The 23,174-nt window shown below is 49.9% G+C and overlaps 1 protein-coding gene across 5 annotated transcripts in view; it reads right to left on the minus strand.

Annotated features, from left to right (window-relative positions):
- The window catches only part of Pax5 (paired box 5), a 192,485-nt gene that overhangs the window by 147,086 nt on the left and 22,225 nt on the right, over positions 1 to 23,174 (minus strand). For all 5 annotated transcript variants that reach the window (XM_037202571.1, XM_037202570.1, XM_037202569.1 and 2 more), the window contains 2 exons: positions 12,332 to 12,396; positions 9,190 to 9,318 (listed from right to left, as the gene is read on the minus strand). In XM_037202571.1, the coding sequence (XP_037058466.1) occupies positions 9,190 to 9,318; positions 12,332 to 12,396 (194 nt within the window). The remainder of the gene's footprint in view (positions 1 to 9,189; positions 9,319 to 12,331; positions 12,397 to 23,174) is intronic.

Consider the following 23,174-nt stretch of genomic DNA (forward strand, 5'->3'; position numbering starts at 1 on the left):
AGAACCACAGATCCGCTCTCCCTGTCTGTATGAGATGAGCATGATCAGAGTCAGGAGCAGAAACCCCCAAGGTGGAACCCAGAGACTCGGGGGGTTCCCAAGACCCTCCAGGGGGTCTGTGAGGTTGAACTATTTTCACCACAATGTCACAGTGTCATTGACCTTCACTCAAGCACACAGTGGAGTTTTCCAGAGCCTAGGAAGTGTGGCATTATGACAGTGAGTTCAGAGGCACCCCTGAGACTCCAGCTGTCCTGTCAAACCAGACCTAAAAATACTTGCACAGGTGTAGAACAGCATCACTCCTACTAAATCTTCAGTTTGGAAAACAGTTCTTATACATGTTTTGTTTATGGTTGTTATATGTGTTACTTCTTGATTGTTGTTATTTTAATAAACTAATCATTTAATTTTACCCACTTTAATTAGCCCCAATACTTTAATTAGTCCTCAATAAGTTTTAAGTTTAAAGGGGTCCCAGTACCCAAACTCTGAGGACTGCTTGTCATATTCCCAGGGCTCCCCTGAACCCAAAAGCAGTGAATGGGCACTAGAGTCTGGGGGACTGGGGAGGCTTGGGCTAAGCAGGCATGTAAACAGAGGGGTGAGGGGTTTCAGTGGCTCCGGCTCCCACACAGGCTTTCCCTCACTGAATCAAAGTGAAACTGAGGGACCAGAGCTAGGAGGAACTGAAACCTGGCCCCCCACCCTTGGGACAGGCCCCAAGCCCGAGGGAAAGGCCCATGAAGCCCCACAAGAGACCACCTGGACTCTTCGCCCAGGAACCCTGGCTGCCTGGGTCTCCGCTGGGGTGCTCACGGTTTCAAAGGAAGGACGAGGAAGAGCCAGGCTGGGAACTAGACATTCAGAACAGCATGTCTGTGGACCCCAACACAATCACTGGGTGACTCCAGAGCTTCATGCCCCGGGGGAATATAACACAAGTCACCCCAGCCCCACTGTTCTGGACATCTGCAGCATGGCTCCTTAGCCTCACCCCAAGACGCTGACTTCCCAAACCACCTGCTTCTGGCCTGGGCTGGCCCACCCACACCCTGACCACAAGGGTGCACACACTTGCACACAAGCTTATACACCCTTTGCCACTTCTGGGACCTGCCTCCTACGGCCTTTGGCTGTGTGGAACGCTTTTCTCTAGGGTCTGGGCTCAGATTCTAAGAGCGTTAGGTTCTTGGGGCTTAGAAACCAGCACAGCTGAGGTGCTAGAGCAGGCTGAGAGCAGCCACCCAGAAACCCAAAGCGGCCAGACCTGTGAGTTATCACCCGAGTTCCAGATTTGACTTCAGCCCGCAGATGAAACCGTCTGAACAGTGACTGCAGGCGAGGACCTTCGTCATGGTTCCTGCCTGGACAACAAGAGAACTCGGAAGAGGCCATCTAGATGAGTGTACAGGACACCCCTCCCAGGGCCAGGGAAGCCACAACAGGGGCCATTACAAAATGGCAGTAACCAGCTACCTACCCCCTAAAAGCTACCATGAGAACGGATGCCTCCTTTCAGGCAAAGTTCACCCTGGGAGCATCCACGGCCATAGCCAGTTGTGAAGCGGGAATGGCCAGTCTTGAGCATCCACACAGGGGAATGAGCTGGCTATGGACAACCCAGACAGGCTGGCTAAACCACTTCTTGGGGGGGGGGGCTGCCAGATGGAGGGTGCTGCTGCAGGGTGGCTGAGACACAGGGCTCACAGAACCCTAGTGGAAGAGTGAGAGGAGACATAGGAAGGTCAGACAGAGCTCGGGGTGAAGTGCCTCTGGGGATCAGTGGGTGAGGCGCTCACCTTAAGGTGAGGTCACATTGGCTCTGAACAGTGAGGACCACAGAGGACATCAAGGATGTTCTGAGGAGCCAGGTCTTCTAGGGTTTACCCTCTGATCCACTCGGACTCCTCTTCCATCCCGGCCTCGTTTCTCATCTGCATAATGACCTTGGAGGAGGGGGCCCTAACCTCCTGGCTGCCTTCTTTGACACAAGCTGGTGACTCTAAGAACCTGAGACACCAGCCCTCCAGCCCCTGCCTTTGTCCTCTACCCTGGAGGGCACCACCTGGCGGGCACCCTGCATCTCTTTCCACGGAAAAATGAGGCTTGCTCAGGTCTGGTTTTTTCCCCTCCTGTGAAGGAGCGTGGTAAACTCCCAAAGGCAAAGAAAAAGAACGCCGAGTGACCCCGGGTTTTGTGGCGGACACCTGGGGGCGCTGTTGTTCAGCCTGGAGGTCCATGGGCTCCCCAGCTTGTCCTCCTTTCCTCCTATTCCTTCAGTGCCCCCCACCCCAACCCCTGACTGTTATAAACAGGAAGTCAACAGCGGGCAGACCTGTGAGTTTCAGTTGCCAAGCAGCTCGAACTGTGCCCGCCATCCTACGCCTGAGATGGGCCTCACATCCTCAAGCCCACAGGGCTGTTTATAATGCCGGTACTTAAACCCTCTGGGGGAACCAGTTCCCTTTAACCTCAGGATATCTACAAGGCTCTGGCCACCTCTCCTTTCCAAATGGCAAAACAGGGAGTCCTCAGACCATTCTACTCCTGCTCTAGGATGCCCCAGAACCTGTGTCCCAGACTCAGCATCTCTAGGAGGCAGGGCTCCCCAGAGGTCACAGGTCTGTGAAATCTTGAGATCTACGGGCCAGGGCTGCCACTAACTCCTGACAAAAGAGCCCCAGCTTTGCCCGTCCTCCATTTCTTCTAGGAAATCTGACAGGAAGTTCCCCTACTCTGTTCCACCCTCCCCAGAACACAGGAAATGTGTCCAGGGAAAGACAGACAGACCAGGGCCCGCCAGCCTATGGCTAGAGTGAGTGCTGAGCCTTGTCGGCCCATCACTCCACCACACAGTCCTTCAGGGATTTGCTGGGTAGGGCTCTGACTGAACGACAGAAGTTTCTTATCGGCATTGATGAGAGAGAGATCGAAAAATAAACAAAGAAAGGCAAGTGTGGGGTGGGTGACTAATAGAAAACACACAGGACTAGGAGAACCCAATGTGGGAGGCACTCCCACACAAAAGGCACCAAGCACCAGAGATACAAAAACCCCCAGCACCAAGAACAGACAGTCCTGAGAGGAGCCCCAGCCAACTGCCCCAACCTCGCTATGGGGTCACACTGAAGTTGCCGTTATTTAGACACACTGGCACCTCAAGGTCCTGGCTGTCCTTCCTGTCCTCCCTAAAAAGCCAGAAGCCTCTTTGCAGCGACCCTGGCTGCCTCACCAGAAGCTGGAGCATTTGGTTTTCTGAGCTGATGAAAGGATTCTCACTCCACTGACCTCCTGTATTCAAGGCTTTTCAAACTCAGGGCGGGCAGGAAGGGAAGGTCGAGGGGATCTGAATGGGGCCCTTGAGACCAACAGGAGAGTGCAGAAGAAGGCCTCACGGGAGATCAAAGTCCCAGGAAGCAGCAGAGGGGCCACCTTTTCACTCATGGCTGCTATTCACAGCCCTGCCTGGTGCTCCCAAGTCCAGCCTGCCAGCAGTTCCCTTAGGTCTTCTGGAGACAGATGTCCCACCTCTGGCCCTGAACCCCAAACCCAGCAGGGTCCTAGGTCCACTACCACAGCTTTCTCCCCGAAAGGTCACAGGTGAGACCAAGGGACCAGGCTGCCTCTCCACAAGGTCCAACTCAACCTGAGGGTCCAGGCATTCCCCAAGACTCCCAGGCATCTCTGAGCAAGGGTTTGGCAAGGGGTGGAGCCACCCAAGATGGGGCCCTTACCCAGTTCCATCCATGAAAAGCAGATTCGGAGCCAGGCATGACAGCAAAGGGAGAAATGAATAGGAAGACCACTTCAAACTCTGCATGTCACAGATGCACCCCTCAGCTGTCACAGCCTCCAAAAGTCACAGTAACCAAAACAGATGCCTTCTTTGATTCTGCTGCCTTTCTTTTGTCCAGCCCCTGTTCATACCTCCAGTGACGGGGAACTCACTACGTTGATAATAGTGAGTTCTTCTATCCTTGGTCCAGTCTAGCTGCTGTGAGGGAAATGCATACTACTCTAGCAGCCTCTTGCTCCCCATGGCCCCCTTTAACCACCCATGCTCTGCCCTCAGAGGACACAGGGACCTGCCTGATGCTGCCTCGGTCACAGAGCTTTCATCTGAGCTTTGGGCATAAGGGTCATATCCCCAGGTATGGTCCAAGACACATCCTGGAGAGAAACCTGGAATTTCTAGTCTGAAAGGACCCTTGCTCATATGCTGGTCTGCCAATGTCCTAAGTTGTTTGCTGTGGCTCCAGGACTCTCCTCGAGTAGGGCTTTCTGTGGAGGCCTTAACCTGCTAGACAGAAGCCCTGTGACTGAGGAGACCAGAGACCTCATTTGCCCTCCTCATTAATTTTGAACCCTCTGAAGGCACGTGAGTGACCCATTCTACCAGTAAGCATTCACTGAACATCTATGACATACTCAGCGTTGTTCAATACAGTAGCCATTAGCCTACTATGATGGGCAAACATTGGAAATACGGCTAGTACAACTGAGAACTAAAGCTTTTCTTCTTGTTTTAAAACAGTTTGGCTATGTATCCTAGGCTGGCCTTGAACTCACGAAACAATCCAGGTTGCCGTCAGACCCGCAGCAACCCATGCTCCTGCATCGTTTCCCCAAGTGCTGAGATTATAGGCATGGTCTACCGACCACGTTTGTCTAATTTTTTTTCATTTCATTTCAATGTACTTAAATTTTCAAACAGAAACTAGGCTGGCGAGGTGACTCAGGGTCAAAGTGTTTGTGGCACACGCTGGCTGACAGGACTTCAACCATAGAAAGGTGGAAGGAGAGAACCGACCGAGTCTGCGAAGTTGACCTTTAAACTCCACTCTGTGGCATGTGAATGCCCTAACCCATACACATCACACGTACACAACAGTAATACTAATTAACAAATTTAAAACAAATAGCAATAAAAAAACAAAAGCCACAGAAAAAACAGGATTGACAACATCTGATTGGAGGTTTCAGATGTTTGGGGTCCAAACTGAGATGTGTTATGCATGTAAAATGTACACCATATTTCAACAACTTAGTTCAAACAAAAAGAGACAGCATGGCATATCTGAAGATTTGATTATATGTCGAAGTGATAATGTTCAGACTAGGAAAACACGTTACTAAGACTAATTCCACTTGTTTCTATGCAAGTGTGTGTATGAGCATACACAAGTGTGTGTGGGTGTAAAAGCATAGGGAGGCCAGAGAGTCACGCCGAGTGTCTTCCTCCATCGCCCTCCAGGTTATTTTTTGAGACAGGGTTTTCTTTCTTTCTTTTTTCTTTTTTTGGTTTTTTGAGACAGAGTTTCTCTGTGTAGTTTTGGTGCCTGTCCTGGATCTCACTCTGTAGACCAGGCTGGCCTCAAACTCACAGAGATCTGCCTGGCTCTGCCTCCTGAGTGCTGGGATTAAAGGCGTGCGCCACCGCCACCGCCACCGCCACCGCCACCGCTGTCCAGTGAGACAGGGTTTTCAATGAACCTGGAGCTTAGCAGTTCAGCTGGGCTGGTCAGCCAGTGAACACAATGATCATCTGCCTCTGTCTCCCCAGAGCAGAATTATAGGCTCACACCACTGCTTGAAGCTGCTTTTTAGGGTGCAGGGGGTCCAAACCCAGGCTTTCATGCTTGTGTGGCAAGTACTTTACCTCCCTAGCCATCTTCTCAACCTCTAACTCCTTACTTTCTTTTTCTTTTTACTCATTATCGGGTTGGGGTGGGGAATTGGTTGGTTGATCTTTTGTTTGTTTTTGTTTATCTCTTGAGACTAGGCTCCCATTGCCCAAGCTAGCCTCAAACTTACTAAACAGTCAGAAGCTGACCTTGAACTCTTGATCCTCAAGTGTGTTAACACACCCAGATTTGGTTTTAGTTTTTTTGAGACAGTCTTGCGGTGTGGCTAGGCTGGCCTTGAACTCAATCCCACCTTCAAGTGCGAGGAGGACACGGTCACTCTTGCCCTTCTTGTTACTATTTGGTCTCCAGAGAGTGGTTAATGCCACCTATGGCCTTTGTTCTGTTTCTACAGAACAGGGCTGGTGGGCCAATCACCTCCAAAACCACACCAACACCCCCAAACATTCAGCACAGTATTTCTTGAGTCTCCAATTTTTCAAACTAAAATTTCAGGGGCTACAGTTGGTATCGAGCCACCTGACATGCTTGCCACCTCTCTCCCTGTCCAAGTCCTGGGGCTGATCTTTCTCTGTACCTGCTCACTGGAGTCCCAGACCGGGCACGCTCTCCATTACCTTTGACCGGCACGTTCTCCTTAGTCCTCTGATGCATCTCCTGAGAAGAGTCTTCCAAGACCCTTCGGATCAAAACAGACCCCTCTTGGCCTTGCTCATCCCACCCCCGGGGAGAGTGTCACCTCATACTTTGCCCTTTGGAGAGACTTGGAGCCTTCAGTCTTGATCCCCCTAGCCTGCCCTCTGCATGAGATTGCGTCCCATCATTGGCTCCCCAAACCTGGGGTCTGGGCAGGAAATACCCACAGGGCAAAACCCGAGTCCAAGCTGGAGATGATAGTGCACCAGCGAGCTGAGTGGGAGACTCCACTGGAAAGTCTTAGTTACCTCATGAAGACGTGGAATGGGGTGCCTGGCTGTCTTCCTCCTGACTCTTGAATACCCCTTTCCTGCAGATTCTCTTCCTGCAGCCTGCTTACCATACTGGAGATCAGCACCCTTCCATATCCACAGTGTGAAGTCTCACCCCAGCTGGCCCCTGGCGGGCCCAGCCATTCTTTGTATTGCCCTGGTTACTGAATCATACTCTCTCTGCTCCCTCAAGGTCTCCCTTCACCACACCCTCAACATCATCCAGCCTACTAACCATGCTCTGCGGCCTGCCACTCTTTCATGCCCACCAAAGGTTCTACCCAGCCACAGGCTGCTTCACCTCCGCAGCTCCCCTCTGGAAGATCAGGCAGTGACAAGCCTCCGGATAACACCAGGGGGTGAAGCCTCGGGGTTCTTCAGTTCCTCTGCTTCCCAGTCTACACAAGCTACGCGACTGTCCATGGCACAGAGCACCCTGCATCCTTGGTTACCGTCCCTGATAAAGTGGGGGTGCTGGCTCTGCCCCTTCACCTCTCTTTGAGGCTAACTCAGGGATCCATAAGACAGAGGGAGGATGAGAAAGGACGGGGAGACCTGTCAGTGCCCCCGCCCCTGAGACATCTCCCCAACAGGAGCCACTTCTCGGCTCCAGCCGCTCTGCTCCTCCTGAAGCAGGGCAGCCGAGAGGGGCCTCACTCAGGTCCTCTTTCTTCTCAATCCTGTGAACCTCCCAAGACTACCAAGTCTTCCTGTCTTGGCCTCTGTACCACAGACAGAAATTTCACCCAACGTCTTCCCAGGCTTCAAGACTCTCCTAGAGTTCAGAACTGGCAGGAGTGCAGAGCGTCCAGTCCTACATCTCATCCTGAACCCTCCTCGGTCTCGGTTTTCTGTTGTCTTTGAGACAGGCCCTCCTCACTCACCGTGTCGCTCACCCTGACTCTGGGCTCAGAGTCTGGTCTCAGCCTGCCAAGTGCTAGGATTACAGCATGCACCACCACATCCCAACTCCTGAGAGTTGTCCTCTCATCCCCACGTGCACACCATGGCCCTGTGCACCCCCACCCATAAATAAATAAATACATACATACATACACACACACATACATACATACATAAATGTTTTAAAATTAGTATTTCCAGAGCAGCCACCATCCTCAGTAAACAAGCTGACAAACAGAACCTTCAAGGACATCAACCACCTACTATGTGCCACCTATGACCTACTGTGTGCCTGGCTGGAGGGTCAAAAGCTTCTTCTGATCAAGTTAACCCATAGAATTCTCTAGCACCATGCCCCATCAGAATCTGTCCGTTAATAAACATTAAGCTAGTTTTTTGTTTGTTTGTTTGTTTGTTTGCTTTCTCCAAAACTCTCTGCCTGAGTTTTCCAGCTGCAAAGGCGCATCCTCTAAGCCATCCCTTCACTGGGATCAAACACAGCCAGGCACCAGCTTGGTACATCTGCTTAGAGTCCAGGTGACATGGAGGAAAAAGATAACACCATCAACCCCATAAACCAACAGAGATGGCAGGCCCACTGCCTCCCGCAGCAAGCTGGCACCGCCACCCACAGAGCTAAAGACTTCTGACATCTGTTCCGAAGTATGGGAGCAGGGGAAGGGGGTGAAGCACACTCCGAGAGCCGTGAATCATGCCAGCTTGGCCTACCATTGCACACTGAGGCCAGCTCCAATGCCTGGGGCCCTCAAGACCCCAGGCCAATCCACCACGGGGCTGACTACATTTTCTAGTTACAAATCTTAAGTAGTTAGGCATGTATTCATGACAACATTCATCCCTTACATGACGCTGAGGAAGCATTGTGCCAGCAGACAGACAGTTGAATCAAAGTTTCTGTCACTCTGCTCTCCAGCCCCAGACCAGAGCTTACACACACACACACACACACACACACACACACACACACACACACACACACATTTTCTGACTAAGGTTTTACAGACTCCCAGGGGGTCATTTAGTGGAAGGAGACCTGGTCACTATAGTCTGTATCCTACACAGAGGTGGCCAGTTCCAATAGCCCCGACAGCACAGGAGAAGGCTGTCATCTCTGTAATCCCCAGGAGACCCAGCACTCCTTCATCTCAGGTCCAAGGGCAGCGATGAGTTGGTTATTGACTTCCCTCTGCCCTTCATCATCGTCTCTCCCCTTTCCCCACAGAGCAGTGTTCCCAGTTCCTGCCCTTTCTCCCCACACGTGGCCCTCACTGCAGAGCAAAGCAGTGGTTGCCCTGCCCAACCCTTCTCTTGCCTCCAAAACCCACAAAGGAGACATTGTCGCTGAGCTAAGACCGTCTACACAGCAGCCCTGGGCGCCATCTGTCCTCAGGATTCTCTCAAAAGCAGCAAAGCGCGGGCCGCAGTGGCTCTTCTCACCCAAGGAGTGAACATGGGTAGAGACCAGCAGGGAACGAGTCCTGATGGGTGCCTGTCTGTCTTCCTTGTCTCGGAGGAAAGGACAGAGCCCTGGGAACTCCAGTCCTCTGCAGGTGAGGGTGTTGAGCTGGCACTTTTGCCCGCCCTCTATGAGTGCCCCTCGTAGACCCTGGTTGGTGCACCCCGGACCGGGATGCGCGGCCATCTCTTACCTTCATCCCTCTTGCGCTTGTTGGTGTCGGCACTGGGAGACGTGATGCCCAGGATGCCACTGATGGAGTACGAGGAGCCTGCAGAGTCGGTGCTCACCGATGACACCTGCGTCACGGAGCCTGTAGACACTGTGGAAGGAGAGGGGTGCAGGCCAGTCACCAGGGCGCTCACTAGAAACACGGGGCTGGGTACAACCGAGCAGAAAGGAACACAAGCGCGGGGAAAAAAAAGGGGATTGCTAAGATCTCAGCCAGCCCAAGGGTGCAGGAGACAGGAGGATGTGGGAGGGGGGCAGCTGGTGCCTCTGCAGTGCAGGGGAAAGACCTAGATGCATACTTGAGCCGTGTTTATCTCTGCTTACATTCCAGCCATGCGTGCATACAGATTCTCTCTCTCTCTCTCTCTCTCTCTCTCTCTCTCTCTCTCTCTCTCTCTCACACACACACACACACACACCACACACACACACACACACACACACACACACACACAGTAAATAAAGTATAAGAAGTATGCTCTTCACTGGTGAACACTGGAGAAAGACATGTCTCCCACTGATATCCTGCTTTTCACTCGGGTGTTGCAACAGCCCAGGGTGCTACTGATTATTTTTCTATTTGCCAAATGAGGAAAGTTAGTTTCATAAGGTGAAGATATTCCAAGTGATCTAGCTTAAGCAGCACTCATAGTTAGCCTCAGGCCTAAAATGTTCCTTCCTACAAGTTTTCGGAAACAGAGGTGGTGATGACTTATTGTGGCCAGGGCCAGGTCTCTAAGTCCCAAAGGAGGGGAGGGCCTGCGGCAAGTTTCACAGTGACTCCCAGTCTGGAGTCCAGGGGCCCTGTGAAGATCCGCTCTAGCTATGTGGCTGGATTTCCACTTGTGAGATGTGAGGGTTCTTCCTCCCTTCGTTAAGACCAATAGACTGCTCTCACACACCTCTCCGTGAGCAGCTAGCCAGAGGCAGCTGGAGCCTTTACTTTGCAGAGCAGGATGTGGCTGGAGCCATAAGCCACTTTCCTTGGAGCAGAGGCAGCCCCTAGCTCTACAGGCCTAGAGGGTGCAGGACCTTTCTGCTCACATCTGAGCTTGAGTTTAGATCTCCCTTAAGAGACACCAACGCAGAAATGGCTAACTTCTCTTTCCCTTCACCAGAAAAGCTCCTCAAAATAGATTTATGCAAATCCCGTGACCTCTTCTGTATTGAGGTGCAAAGGACAAAGGAATAGAGAGCTCACTTGGCGCTTCACACAACAGCCACATGGAAAACAGGCTTGGCTGTGTCGCCAACAACTGCTCAGGTGTTTTGCAGTCACACACTGGGTGCAGAGGACCCAGGGCCCTGTTCTGGCTTCACATAGGGCTTTAGGGCAGTCACCCAACCTGTGAGCTCCGGCTGTCCTCCAGGCTCAATAAGTTTGTGAACTATATGAGGCTGTAGACATGTGAGATAAAGTTTTCATAGAAACTTCTGGGGCAAAACATATCACTCCGCTGAATTACTGTAGAATTATTCCTCTCACGCTAATGAAGGATAGTTTTATTTTTTCATGCTACATACCCTGGGACAGTTAGAGCCACAAGTGAAATCTCAGCCACAAACACCCCCCTCACCCCACCCAGGAAACCTTCCTCAACCCTGTCATTCCACCAGCAAAGAAATGGCCCTTCCTGCTACTCATGCAGACCCGATTCCTGGGCTTTCATTTTTTGCTTTGTTTTGTAGGGTGTTTGTTTGCTTGCTTGTTTTTCATATTACCTTCCCACATTCTCCTATGGGACTGGAAGCCCTTGAGAACAGGGATTTTTTTTTGTCTGGCATCGATTTCCAACCCCAGGGTCCACATAGCAAGGGCACAGTAAAGTCTTTCCAATGGCAGCACAGAATGAAGAATGGTCTTGAGCAGGCAGGACTTGTCTTCCTTCAAAGAGTCACCCTCAGAGGATCAGAGAACTCAGGGGACACCATATAACAAGGGGGAGATTGATGCTCAGAGATGAGATACTTGTCTGGTTGCTGGGTGAGATAATGCCAGAATTGAAACTATAACAGGCCCCTGCCAGTCTTCTTCCTCAACACCGTGAGAAGTTCAGGTTTTTATTTAAAGAAAGAATGGCAGTGAAGGCTGGAGAGATGGCTTGTGGGCTAAGAGCACTTGCTGTTCTTCCAGAGGACCTGAGTTCAGTTCCCAGAACCCATATCAAATATCTTAGGACTACCAGTAACCCCAGCTCCAAGGGATCCATCGCCCTCTTCTGGCCTCCTCAAGTAAGCGCATGCACACTGCACATACACACAGATGTAACTGGCAATGATAAATGGACTGGAATACTGCACCATCTGAGACGCAGTGCTGCAGAATTCTTGGGGTCTGTAGCACCCAAACTGGCAGAGGCTTGCTGAATAACCACCTGCTTCCTTACAGTAGAGTAACTTTTCCCCAGCAACCCAGAAGTATTCCTTTGTCCTAAATGGAGAAATGACATCAAGAATATGCCTTGATTATAGATGTCATTTTCAACTCCTCTTTGAAGAGGAAGCAAGGAAAAAGTTTAGACCTTTGAGTGTGACTCCACCCTTATGAGTCATGGTCACTCTTAGACTTCCCCTGTGGACCTCGGAAACCCCACAGGCAGCCCTCAACGGTTGGCAGTGTACAAGAGAGCGAAGCGAGAGCAAGAGAGAAAAAAAGTTTGGGAAGTTTTGCTACATCTTCACTCAAGACTGCAAGTGCACAAAGAATTGCAGAAGGCTGGTTATAGAAGAAAAAAACACATTCAAAACTACTTACTGACTAATGATGCAGAAAATGTTATGAATAAGTATCCCTTTCTTGATTTATTACTTTAATTATCTGACATTCTATAGACCCCCATTAGTGGATTTTTTTTTGGCTTAGATTTCAATTTTCTGTCTCATGGTGAAAGCTATTTATCATAATAATCAGTAAAATTCAAAACCTTTTAGCAGTATTTATAAAATTCATTTGCCAGGTTCAGCCCTTGGAGAATGACAAAGAAGGAGCATTAGGACGCGTGTGAAGTGTTTTATGCAGAATTATCTGTCCATAAGAATGATTAAAAGTTCTTTAGAATATTTGGAGCCCATTAGATTTTCAAATTTTTTTGAAAAGTTCTTACCTATGCTGTGACTGGAAGCTGGGACTGGCTGGTTGGGGGGCTGCTGTACTTTTGTCCGGATGATCCTGTAGGCAGTTGGGGGAAAAAAGGAAAACAAATGATGATTTACTATTGAGAAGGAAAGAGACCCTGAGGCTGGGACATTGCCCCCTTGGTAGAGTGCTTGCCCGGCATGAGCAAAGCCCTGGGTTCCATCCCCAGCAAGGATGAAACTGCCTGAGCTGGTACACACCCATAGTCCCAGCACTAGGCAGGAGGAGGAGGTAAGGAAATCAGAAGTTCAAAGTTATCCCCAGCTACATAGCAAGTCCAAGCCTAGTGTGGCATACATGAGCCCCATCTTTAAAAAAAAAAAAATGGAAAAGAAAAAGGAGGAAGAAGAAAGAGACCTTAGTTAGTTATGCAGAGACACAGGAAAGGGGCAGGGCTGGGGTGCGAGACTATGGGACCAGACTGGGAATTAGTTCTGAGGAGTTTCCTCACTGGGTGTCTTTGGGTGGCTTGCATCACCCTCTCTGTTCACTTTTTCACTTTTTGTGTTTTGGTGTGTTAGGTTTTTCTGAGGCACAATCTCATGTAACTCCTGCTAGCCTTAAGCTCCCTATCTACCCAAGGCTAGCCTTGAACTCCTGATCTTCCTGCCTCTTCTACTAGAGGCTGGGATGACAGGGCTGCACCAGCACAGCTGCCTGAGCACCTCCTTTTCTGAAGAACGGAGCTGATGTGATGTTGGTCCAGGTCGGCCTAGCTGACGCTCAAGTGTGCCTGCAGTCCCATCAGAGATCCTTCCCTTCACTGGAGCTCGGCTTCCACCTGTGGAACCAAAGCACTGAACCAGGCAACCTGTCTGCCCTCTGGCAGCGCTCTCGTGCTGGTTTCTGTGCCCTAAAGACTCCACAAATAAGATTAGTACACCCACCAGGGAAGTTTGCTAGGAAGAGGATGTGTGTCACTGAAGGTATGAAGTGCTGCCCAGGGAAAGCGCTTGGCTTGGCTTCCTAAGAAGCCAGCTCACACACACCCCACAGGGAGGAGGGTCTCAATGAAGCTGCAGCCCTTGCCACTGCTCCCGGGGTTTCTCCGTGTCCCCCAGAGATGACAACAAAAAGAAAAAGGCCAAAGAAAGAAAGTTAGCCAAAGAGATAAAGACCCAGCAACAACCGTCAGGTGAGGCCAAAAGAGGTGACCCAAGAGCAAGTGCAGGACAAACTCAACCACCCCGTCCTGTTTGCCAAACGCTTGCAGATCCCACAGGGACTTTGGGTTGTCTCCGTTCTGTGTTCAAAGACATGCTGTGCTCATGGTCTCCTGGAGGCCCCAGGAAGAGTTTCCAACTATGAACATACCACTCCAGCTGTGGTCTCTGAGAGATTGAAGATTCTCGTTCCCTGGCCAGAGCAGCCTTCAGGAGCACCTTAGGAAAGGATGCATCAAACTGACTTCAAAGCACAGGGCCCAAGTAATTTACAACAGAAGCACAAAGGATGGAGATGCCCCAGCCACTGCCAAAGAAGCAGGAGCAGGTTCAACAGACTGCACATTCATAAAAACAAAACTTTATTAAATTCAAACCAACACATTTTCTGGAAAGGACCCAAGCAGCTGGGAGCCAGGAGTGTCCCGATTTACCTTTCAGAACGCTGTTGCTGTTCTAACATGAACCTGACAATAACCTTGAGTAAGTCCGTTCCACTATGGGGCTCAGCACTACCAGGGAGTTCCCATAGATCGTTCTCTGCTTATTTGAAGTAATCAAATACTTTTCACAAAAGTGAGAACCTTGCAGGAAGGCTTGCTGTATTTAAGTGACAGAGCAGCACTGACTTCCCTGTACCCAAAGCCCGACCATGCTGACGCTCTGCAGGAGCCTGGGGAGCCTTGGTGGCAGACTTCCAGCAGGACTCACACACGGAGACCATGAGCACAGCACGTCTTTGAACACAGAGCAGAGACAACCGAAAGTCCCTGCGAGATCTGCAAGAGAGCTCCCTCCCTGGCATTTTGGAGATGGGTGAGTCATAATATAATAAAATGTTGACTTTCTCAAGAAAAGCGCTGTTCCAAACTATTAACTTTTCAACAAGACACTTGGTAGAATTTTACGTCATTATTAAAATACCGTGTGTCCATTATAGACTACTATTCACATTTCTGGGTATGCATGTGTGTCTGCATGCTCCTGTGTGTGTATGTGTAGAGGCCAAAAGACAACCCCGGATGCTGTTGCTGAGGCTAGGCTAGTGGCCCCAGAGACCTGCCTGTGTCTGGTACAACGTAGCTGGCACTGTAAGTGTGTGCCACCACAGTTGGTGCGTGGATGCATGTGTATGTGCGTGTGTCCTCTCCATCACCATGTATGCTCCGAGGACCGAACAATCCTCAGGTTGGCAGCAATCACCATCACTGGCTGAGCCATTTCACAGAACTCTACCCAGCTTTAATAAATGTGGATTCTGAGGAATCCAACTCAGGTCCCTGTTTTCACAGGGCAGACCCTTTGTCTCCTGAGCTACCTCCCCAGCTCCACTGTGGACTCATGGGTGACGCGGGGAAGTATAAAGAAGACATCTGTTGGGCATGGCGCTGCACTGTAATCCCAGCACTTGGGAAGCTCAGACACAAGATTGAAAGTTTGAGGCCAGTCTGAACTATATATATTGACCCCTATCTCAAAAAACAGGGAAAAAAATCACTCACATTGGATACATTATTATACCCACCTTCCTGCTGCTGTTTAGAAACACCATTTCCCACCAACGAATCATAATCAAGCTGTGCACACAGTGTCGTACCCTGCACTTTTCACATGACATTTACCAGAACTCTTCACATGCGAAACTATTGTATCTAAATGTCCGTTTCAAGGCTGCACTGGGTTTCCAGCCTCTGCACGGGAGGGTCAGGAGTGGCAGGTCCTCCCATTAACCTCACTGGGTGGACGGCTCTGCCCTGCCTGACCTTACAGCCTGGAGCTAGGCGCCCAGGGCACTTGACATCATTAGCTGTTATCTTGGAGTAGACTTGTTCATTCAACGCTACAGGCCTAACCATAGAGCATCAGCATCCTGGCCACCAGGGTGAAGCCTTCTGTCCTTTTCTGATGAGTCAGCTTAAACACCTCCTCAAACATAGACAACATATGCATACATCTGTTTGTTTGTTTGCCACGATATTTAAAGTGGTTGTTTCCACTGAGCAAACACAGAATATATAGACTAAAGACCCAGGAGTGAAGTTCTTGAATTATGTTGCTAACCAACCTAGTTTTTTTTAAAGATGTTTTTAAGATCTCTCTCTCTCTCTCTCTCTCTCTCTCTCTCTCTCTCTCTCTCTCTCTCTCTCTTCACACACACACACACACACACACACACACGCACGCACACTCACACTCATCTCTCACATCGCACCTCGCACACACATGCACACACACGCGCGCACACACACACGCACCAGAGGACAACTTGCAGAAGTTGTCTCCTTCCACCATGTGGATCAAAGGGATCAGACTCAGGCTGTCAGACTCGGTGGCAAGTAACTTTACCTGCTGAGCCATCTTGCCAGCCTTGATCTAATGTGTATGTGTGTGTGTGTGTGTGTGTGTGTGTGTGTGTGTGTGTGTCTACAAAAATGTAGCAGTTAAGTGAATATTCAGATGTGCTAGAGATATGTCCTATTCCTTAAGTCCAGCATAAAATCCCGACTTTTCATTGAATTTGTCTGGAGACAAAACAAAGTCTATTTTTTTTCACATTTCTTTATAAATACCTATAAATCACTGGCAAAGCATCACGAAAGGCCATAAACCATTAAGAGGCCCCTGCAGCACAGGGAGTAACTACACAGACCCCAGAACCAAAGCCCTGGCATTCAAACCCAGCCTTCAGTTTGCCATCTCCATGACCTGGAGTACATTCCTTATACCTCAGTTCCTCATCTGAAAAATGAGAGAAAGAATCATCCCTATGCCATGGAGTTATTATTACTAGGGCTGAATTAATAAACTATTTAGATGCAGCTAAGCCATATCAAACACCCAATAAATGTCACATGTCACCTTCCCATTGCTGTCTGCATAATGATGGATGAGCAGCTTCAACTTTAAAACCTTCAGATGCTTCACATGTGCCTAAGGCACACGGGACAGTTGTGATACCAGCACCCAGGAGGCTGAGGCAGGAGGATCCTGAGTTCAAGGCCAGCCTGGTTTCACAGTGAGACCATATCTAAAGTAAATGAATAAGACGCCTCCTATATTGCCGAGCATAAGCATGGCCCAGGCTAACATGCTAACATGCTCTGGTTTAAAGTCCAGCATGCTCCAGTGGTGAGCCAGGGTTACTCAGCACAGGGTCAGTCCAGATTCCTAGCCCCCAGGTGTGAGCACTTTTCCATGAGCAACATTTGGAGAATGTAATCCTCCGCTAATCGCGTCCTGTATGAGACATAGAAGCTATTCAGACTCAGAATCCATTTTTCAAACTCTAAGGGACTTTCCGTTATAAGCATTTAAGGATTCCATTTCAGCATCATTCCCAAGCCCTTTGAAAAACTAGGTCCTCTTACTGCCATCTCCCATCGCCTCTCCCACAACTTTACTGAGAGAGATCCCTGCGATGCGTTGGAAAAGGTGAGAAGGTGGGGTCTGGGTGTAGCTGGCTGATGTGGGGCTTGCCTAGGACATATATATACAGGCCCTGCATTCAGGCTCCAGAACCACCTGAGTGGGGTGTGATCCCAGTACCCTAAGGTAAAGGGAGGAGGGTCAGAAACTCAAGATCATCTTTGGCTGCATAGTAAGTTCAAGGCCAGCCTGAGCTACATGGAACTCTGTCTCAAAAGAGGGGTCAGGGGCTGAGGAGCTAGCTCAGCAATTACATTGCTTGCCCATGCAAACGTGAGGGCCAGTGTTCAGATGTCAGAAACTCATGTAAGTGCTGGGTACTGGGTCTGTAATCCCAGCATCAGAAGGCAGAGAACAGGGGATGACCATTGCAAGATGGCTAGCTAGACTAATCATCAGCAAACTTGGGTCTGTCTGAGAGACCCTGCCTCAGTAAATAAGGTAGAAGACTGAGGATGATTCCTGACATGAAGCTCCAGCTTCTATATGAGAATACATAAACCACCAACCCCCGCCCCCCCACCACACACACACACACACACACACACACACACACACACACACACAATGCTAAAAAGAGAAAAATACCACTGAAAGGACTCTTGCCAGCCTGAGCATGGCCAACATGACTCTGGCAGGCTGGGACTAGTTGGCAGTGGGTTGTCTTATGCCGAATACCAGTCCCTTCAACCACATTGCTAAAGCTACCATCAACACAGATGTGTGGGCCATCAGCTTTACCAAGAATCCAAAAGTCTGAGACTAAGCTGGGTAGATCCACAGCCTGCCACCAGCATGGAGAAGGAAAGGGGAGTGAGGAGTCATCTCAGAAGACTTGCTGCCAAAGTTAAGGGTAAAGAGCAGAAGTAAGGCTGGCATGGTGGCACATGCCTGCTATCCCAGCACTCGGGAGGCTGAGGCAGGTGTATCAGCACGGGGAGACCTGTCTGAACCACAGGGTGAGCCCCTGTCTCCAACAAAACAAAACAAAACAAAAATAAGTAGTTAACAAACTACCATTCACCAGGCTACCTCCAGCTCCCGGGGAGATTATTTTGTTGTTTATTGAGTAAATAGCAAGTTATGTGTAAGCTTTGGGTTTCTCCACAAAACCTAACCTGAACCAGTAAATGCTGGCCCCACATCCTCACAGGCACACCAGCCAGTTGGTGCTGAACAGAGCCTGCCCCCCTCAGCTGGGAATGCCACTTGTCCCAGCACTTGGCCACTAGTTTAGAGACACAGAACTGGAACCGAAGAGGGATGACCACACTCCACCACCATGTCAGTCAGCTCTGAGACAGCCACCTCCAGCTGACACCCTGCCTGGACTTCAGGACTCTCCGGTGCCGTCTGTCCAGCATCCCAAATGAGCAAGGTGACGTGAGCACCCCCAGGAAGCACACTAGCCTGGTACAAGTGCTTCCGTGATATTTAGCTCCACATCAGCATTGTTTCCAGAGTTGGTTCCTGAAGACAGCAGGATGGTACCTGCTCCCGGGGTGAGCAGTAGAGAGGACCCTGTGGCCACTAGAGTAACTACAAATGCAGACATTACCTTCCCTCTGGCTGTTTAAAATAGAGGAATAGTGAGAAGTTGCCTTGGTGGGAGAACAGCTAGGAGAGAGCAGTGGACTCTCTTTCTTTTGACACTTGCTTGCTGGTTATTTGAAGGTACATCATTCTCAACGCAATGGGTTCTGCCTTACTATAAAAAAAAATTAAGAAATTCTGTAGTGGATGGCATAGGCTTTCCCGGGAGATTGGGGTTGGGGAGGGTGCATTGGTAAGAGACTGCATCACGTTTGGGGCACTCTCATGGAAGATGCAGTGAGGAGTCCCCAAGAGGAGCCCCGGGAAAATGCACCGGAAAGAGCTAAGGATGCCAGGGATCAGGAGGCAGCAAAGCATACCATGATGCTCTGAAACAGGGAAAGAACGGTGGCGTCTCCTCCTGGCCTCCTTCTCACAGAAGATGGCTTGCAGAGACCTATAGGACACTGGTAGAAGAACACCAGACCTCATCTTACCATTCATTGACTCGACTCTAGTTTCTGCCTCCATTACCTTTCCCCTGGCCTTCCTATCTGGGCGTCAGCTCTACACTTGCCACAGGACAGCACCAGGCCTGAGGGCTGTGGGAGGCCACAGATAGAGAGTCCATGTGGGGACTCAACCAGCCAACCACATCTAAGATACCCTGAGGTCCCAGAAGCTAGCCATGGCCCCGGGTCCCAGCTTCAGGAGCTCCCGTCATACAGCACTAGATGCACAGAATCAGACATGCCAGCCATTCCTGGGCCCCTGATTCCAGTCCACCCTCCACGGCCTGTGCCACAGTCGTTCCTGGGCCCCTGATTCCAGTCCACCCTCCACGGCCCGTGCCACAGTCATTCCTGGGCCCCTGATTCCAGTCCACCCTCCACGGCCTGTCACAGTCGTTCCTGGCCCCTGATTCCAGTCCACCCTCCACGGCCTGTGCCACAGTCGTTCCTGGGCCCCTGATTCCAGTCCACCCTCCACGGCCCGTGCCACAGTCATTCCTGGGCCCCTGATTCCAGTCCACCTCCACGGCCCGTGCCACAGTCATTCCTGGCCCCTGATTCCAGTCCACCCTCCACGGCCTGTGCCACAGTCATTCCTGGGCCCCTGATTCCAGTCCACCCTCCACGGCCTGTGCCACAGTCATTCCTGGGCCCCTGATTCCAGTCCACCCTCCACGGCCTGTGCCACAGTCATTCCTGGGCCCCTGATTCCAGTCCACCCCCCCCCGTCCACAGTCGTTCCTGGGCCCTGATTCCAGTCCACCCCACGGCCCGTGCCACAGTCATTCCTGGGCCCCTGATTCCAGTCCACCCTCCACGGCCCGTGCCACAGCCATAACCACTTCCGTCTTTGCTTCACATGTTACTTTGAAATAACTTACTCTGGATTTAAATGTAGTTTTAAATGATCCTTGTTTATTTATTTTGAGTAGGTGACAGCACATATGGAGATCACAGAACAACTCTCAGGAGTCAGTTCTCTCCTCCCACCACGTGGGTCCTCAGGGATGGAACCTGGCTCCTCAGGCTTGGCAGCAAATGCCTTCACCTACTGAGCCATCTTGCTGTCCCTTAGATGAAGCACATAGGCAACTAGACCTCCCTACTGCAAGTAGGTAGGAGAAAGCTCCCAGTGTTCACAAACGCCCTGGTGTGGTACGGCACTTAGATCTTTCTAAATCGTGTGACCATGAATTCACTGCATTTCAGAAGATTAAAACTGGAGACCTGTCTGTGTTATACTCCAAATGAATCGTCACCATTTGAAAGTCTGGATGTTTTTCAATCGTGTGCATCTGCAGCCACACCCACACAGAGATCCTGGTTTCTAGAGTCTCTTAAGGAGAAAAAGGCTCCGGCTCACACTCCCAGCAGCACTCAGCTGAGACTCAGGAGCGGCTGCCACTCACAGGGCTGCACTGTCTCACCTGCCTCAGCCCCTGGAGTCTCTGGAGTCCCACCTGACCCGCTTCCTTCACTAGCCATCTGCCTGTCCCATCCCCATAGGCAATAAAGTCTGTGACTGCCATGGGGCACCCGAGGTTATGCTGTAGACCATGTCACCGTGTGTGTGTACCCTACACTGGGAAGTGGGTGGGCCTCCCAAACACTGACCAGGTGTTTGTGCAAGGTTACCCTACAGAACGGACCAACTTCTCCAATACTGCCTCTGTTCCTGCCTCTGCATTCTCCAGTGACCCCCAGCTGGACACCTCCTGCCTCATAGGGACCTAAGCAGTATGGTGCTTAACCACAGGGACACTGCACAGGGACATGTGCCTAGTATGAGTCCAGTTGTGACGTAAATCACATTTTTAAAGCTTAGTACCAAAAAAAGAGGATGCTAAATAGCTCATTAATAATTTTCATACTGATTTTGCATTGAAATACTTTTTTCTATGTCGGATTAAATAAATATAACCATAATTAATTATACATATTTCTTTTTGCTTTTCTTAATATCTGCTAGAAATTTTCAAATTGTATCTACTAGTAATAGAATGATATGTATTAGCAAAATCCACATCTTCCACTAAAATTTCACCGGAAAAGTGGTTTGGATCTCTGATTTGCCAACTCTCTCCCCCCTAGCAGAATTTCCATCATTCTGAGATACAATTTATTTTTAAAAAGAAAAGCAATAACCTGGATACCCAGAAAAAAATCATGTTTGTTTTGTGTCCTGAAAATCCTGCAGTGAGCCTGGTGTGGAGAACTCACAACTGTAACCTTTCATAACTCAAGGAAAAAATAGACACCACACCCCTGACCCCTGGCCTGCTGGCATCGTCCTCCTCTCCTCAGCTCTACCCTCTAGGACAAATCTGAAAAGATTGCGCCCACTTTCCCTCTTCAGCATCTCACAAGATGGCAGGGAAAAAGAGACGCAAATGGGCCGAGTGTTGATAAATTGGTGGGACTCAGAAAGTCAACACATCCATCACATGGGGATGCTGTGCATTGGGCCACCGTGCTGCCATCAGGACCAGAGGAGACCTCAGGGACACGCCAGTCTGACCACCTCTTTCTTTCGAGAGTGAGTCGTTCTCTGTGCTCAGTCTCAGCACTGGCCACAGCAGGCTTCAATTCCAAGACTTCTGGCTTCTTTTTCTTATGTGGGTTTTAGAGAACAATTGTTTATATTCAGCTCATCATTTCATCCCTGACTGTGGGTTTGTTTGTTTAATTATTTATTTCTTTGGGTTTTGGAGGCAGAATCTCAAGTCTCTCACTTAGCAATCTCCATGTTGCTAAAGGATGATCTTCAACTCTACTGTAACTCCAGATACTGGGATTACAGACATGTACCACTACACCAGGGTTAGGTCATACTAGGGATGTAACCCAGGGCTTCCTGTGCACAAGGCAAGCACTCCACCAACTGGGTTATATCCGAAGCTCCTGCTTGTAGCCTTAAATGGATCAGAGACTGCACTATCTATAATAGAAAATCACCTTCTTCAGGTGGTGGTACATTTGTGACCCCAGCATTCAGGAAGCTGAGACAGGAGGGTCTTTTCAAGAACATAGCGAGTTCCAGGCCAACTAGAGATACATAGTGAGACTCTGTCTCCTTAAAAAAGAGAGAGAGGAAAGAAAGAAAGAAAGAAAGAAAGAAAGAAAGAAAGAAAGAAAGAAAGAAAGAAAGAAAGAAAGAAAGGAAGGAAGGAAGGAAGGAAGGAAGGAAGGAAGAAAGAAAGGAAAGGAAATTTTCTTCTAGAATGTAATTTTCGTTTTATGTAGTATTTTATTTTTTGAGTTGGGGTCTTACTATATAGCTCAGGCTGGCCTCAAAATCACTGCCCTCCCCGCCTCCAGAGTGCTGGAATTACACATATGTATTTCCACACCTATTCCAGGTCAGAAATTTATTTTTAAAGCTCTGGCAGTATCAGTCAATATGCTTTGGATCAGCCTAAGGGAGAAAAAAGAAAGAATAGCACGTGAACTCCAGGAAAAGGCTACGCCTGGTGTCATGGTCTATTTCTGGTTTTGTCTCTCCATGGGTGAGATCTGAGGGTGCGTGGGAGCAGGCATCTCTTGGCTCTGAAGCACCTGATACCCCTAAAGATCCACATTAGAATCATTAGGGAATCCCTGGGCTCTCAGAAAACAAACAAGCGTCTGCAGAGTTCTCGCTTCAAGTTGGCAGCAGAGCTAAAACAAAAAGCTCCCTGTCCCCAGCCCAAAGGAAACTTTGTTTTCCCACACCTAGTGGTTCAACCTCTGTCCAAACTGGAGGCTGGACTGTCTGCCTGGGAACCTCTGGAATGAGCTAGCACTCAGACCTGGAGCCCCTGGCAGGGGCAGGGGTGTTTGTGAAGGCCTGATCAGGACAGTTTATACAAAGTGCCCCACATAGGTAGATAGTGAACCGGGTGATGCCAATCACTCCCCGGCTCTGAGAATTCAAGTGTCCTGGGTATTGGCATGGTGTCCTCCCCCCCGGACTGAGAACTCCTGTCCCTTCTAGAGAGGAGAAAGGTGACAGAGTCCAGCAAGCATCACTGGAGTCATGCTTTGTTCCTATCCCCAAGGAGTGAAAAGAGAAGAGCAGACCTTCGGAGAAGGCAAGCGCAGACCCTCAAGACAGCGGCCCCACCACAGCGGCCCCACCACAGCGGCCCCACCACATGGCCCCACTACAGCGGCCCCACCACAGCGGCCCCACCACACG

The sequence above is a fragment of the Peromyscus leucopus genome, chromosome 2, assembly GCF_004664715.2.
Source record: "Peromyscus leucopus breed LL Stock chromosome 2, UCI_PerLeu_2.1, whole genome shotgun sequence".
Taxonomy (NCBI): Eukaryota; Metazoa; Chordata; class Mammalia; order Rodentia; family Cricetidae; genus Peromyscus; species Peromyscus leucopus.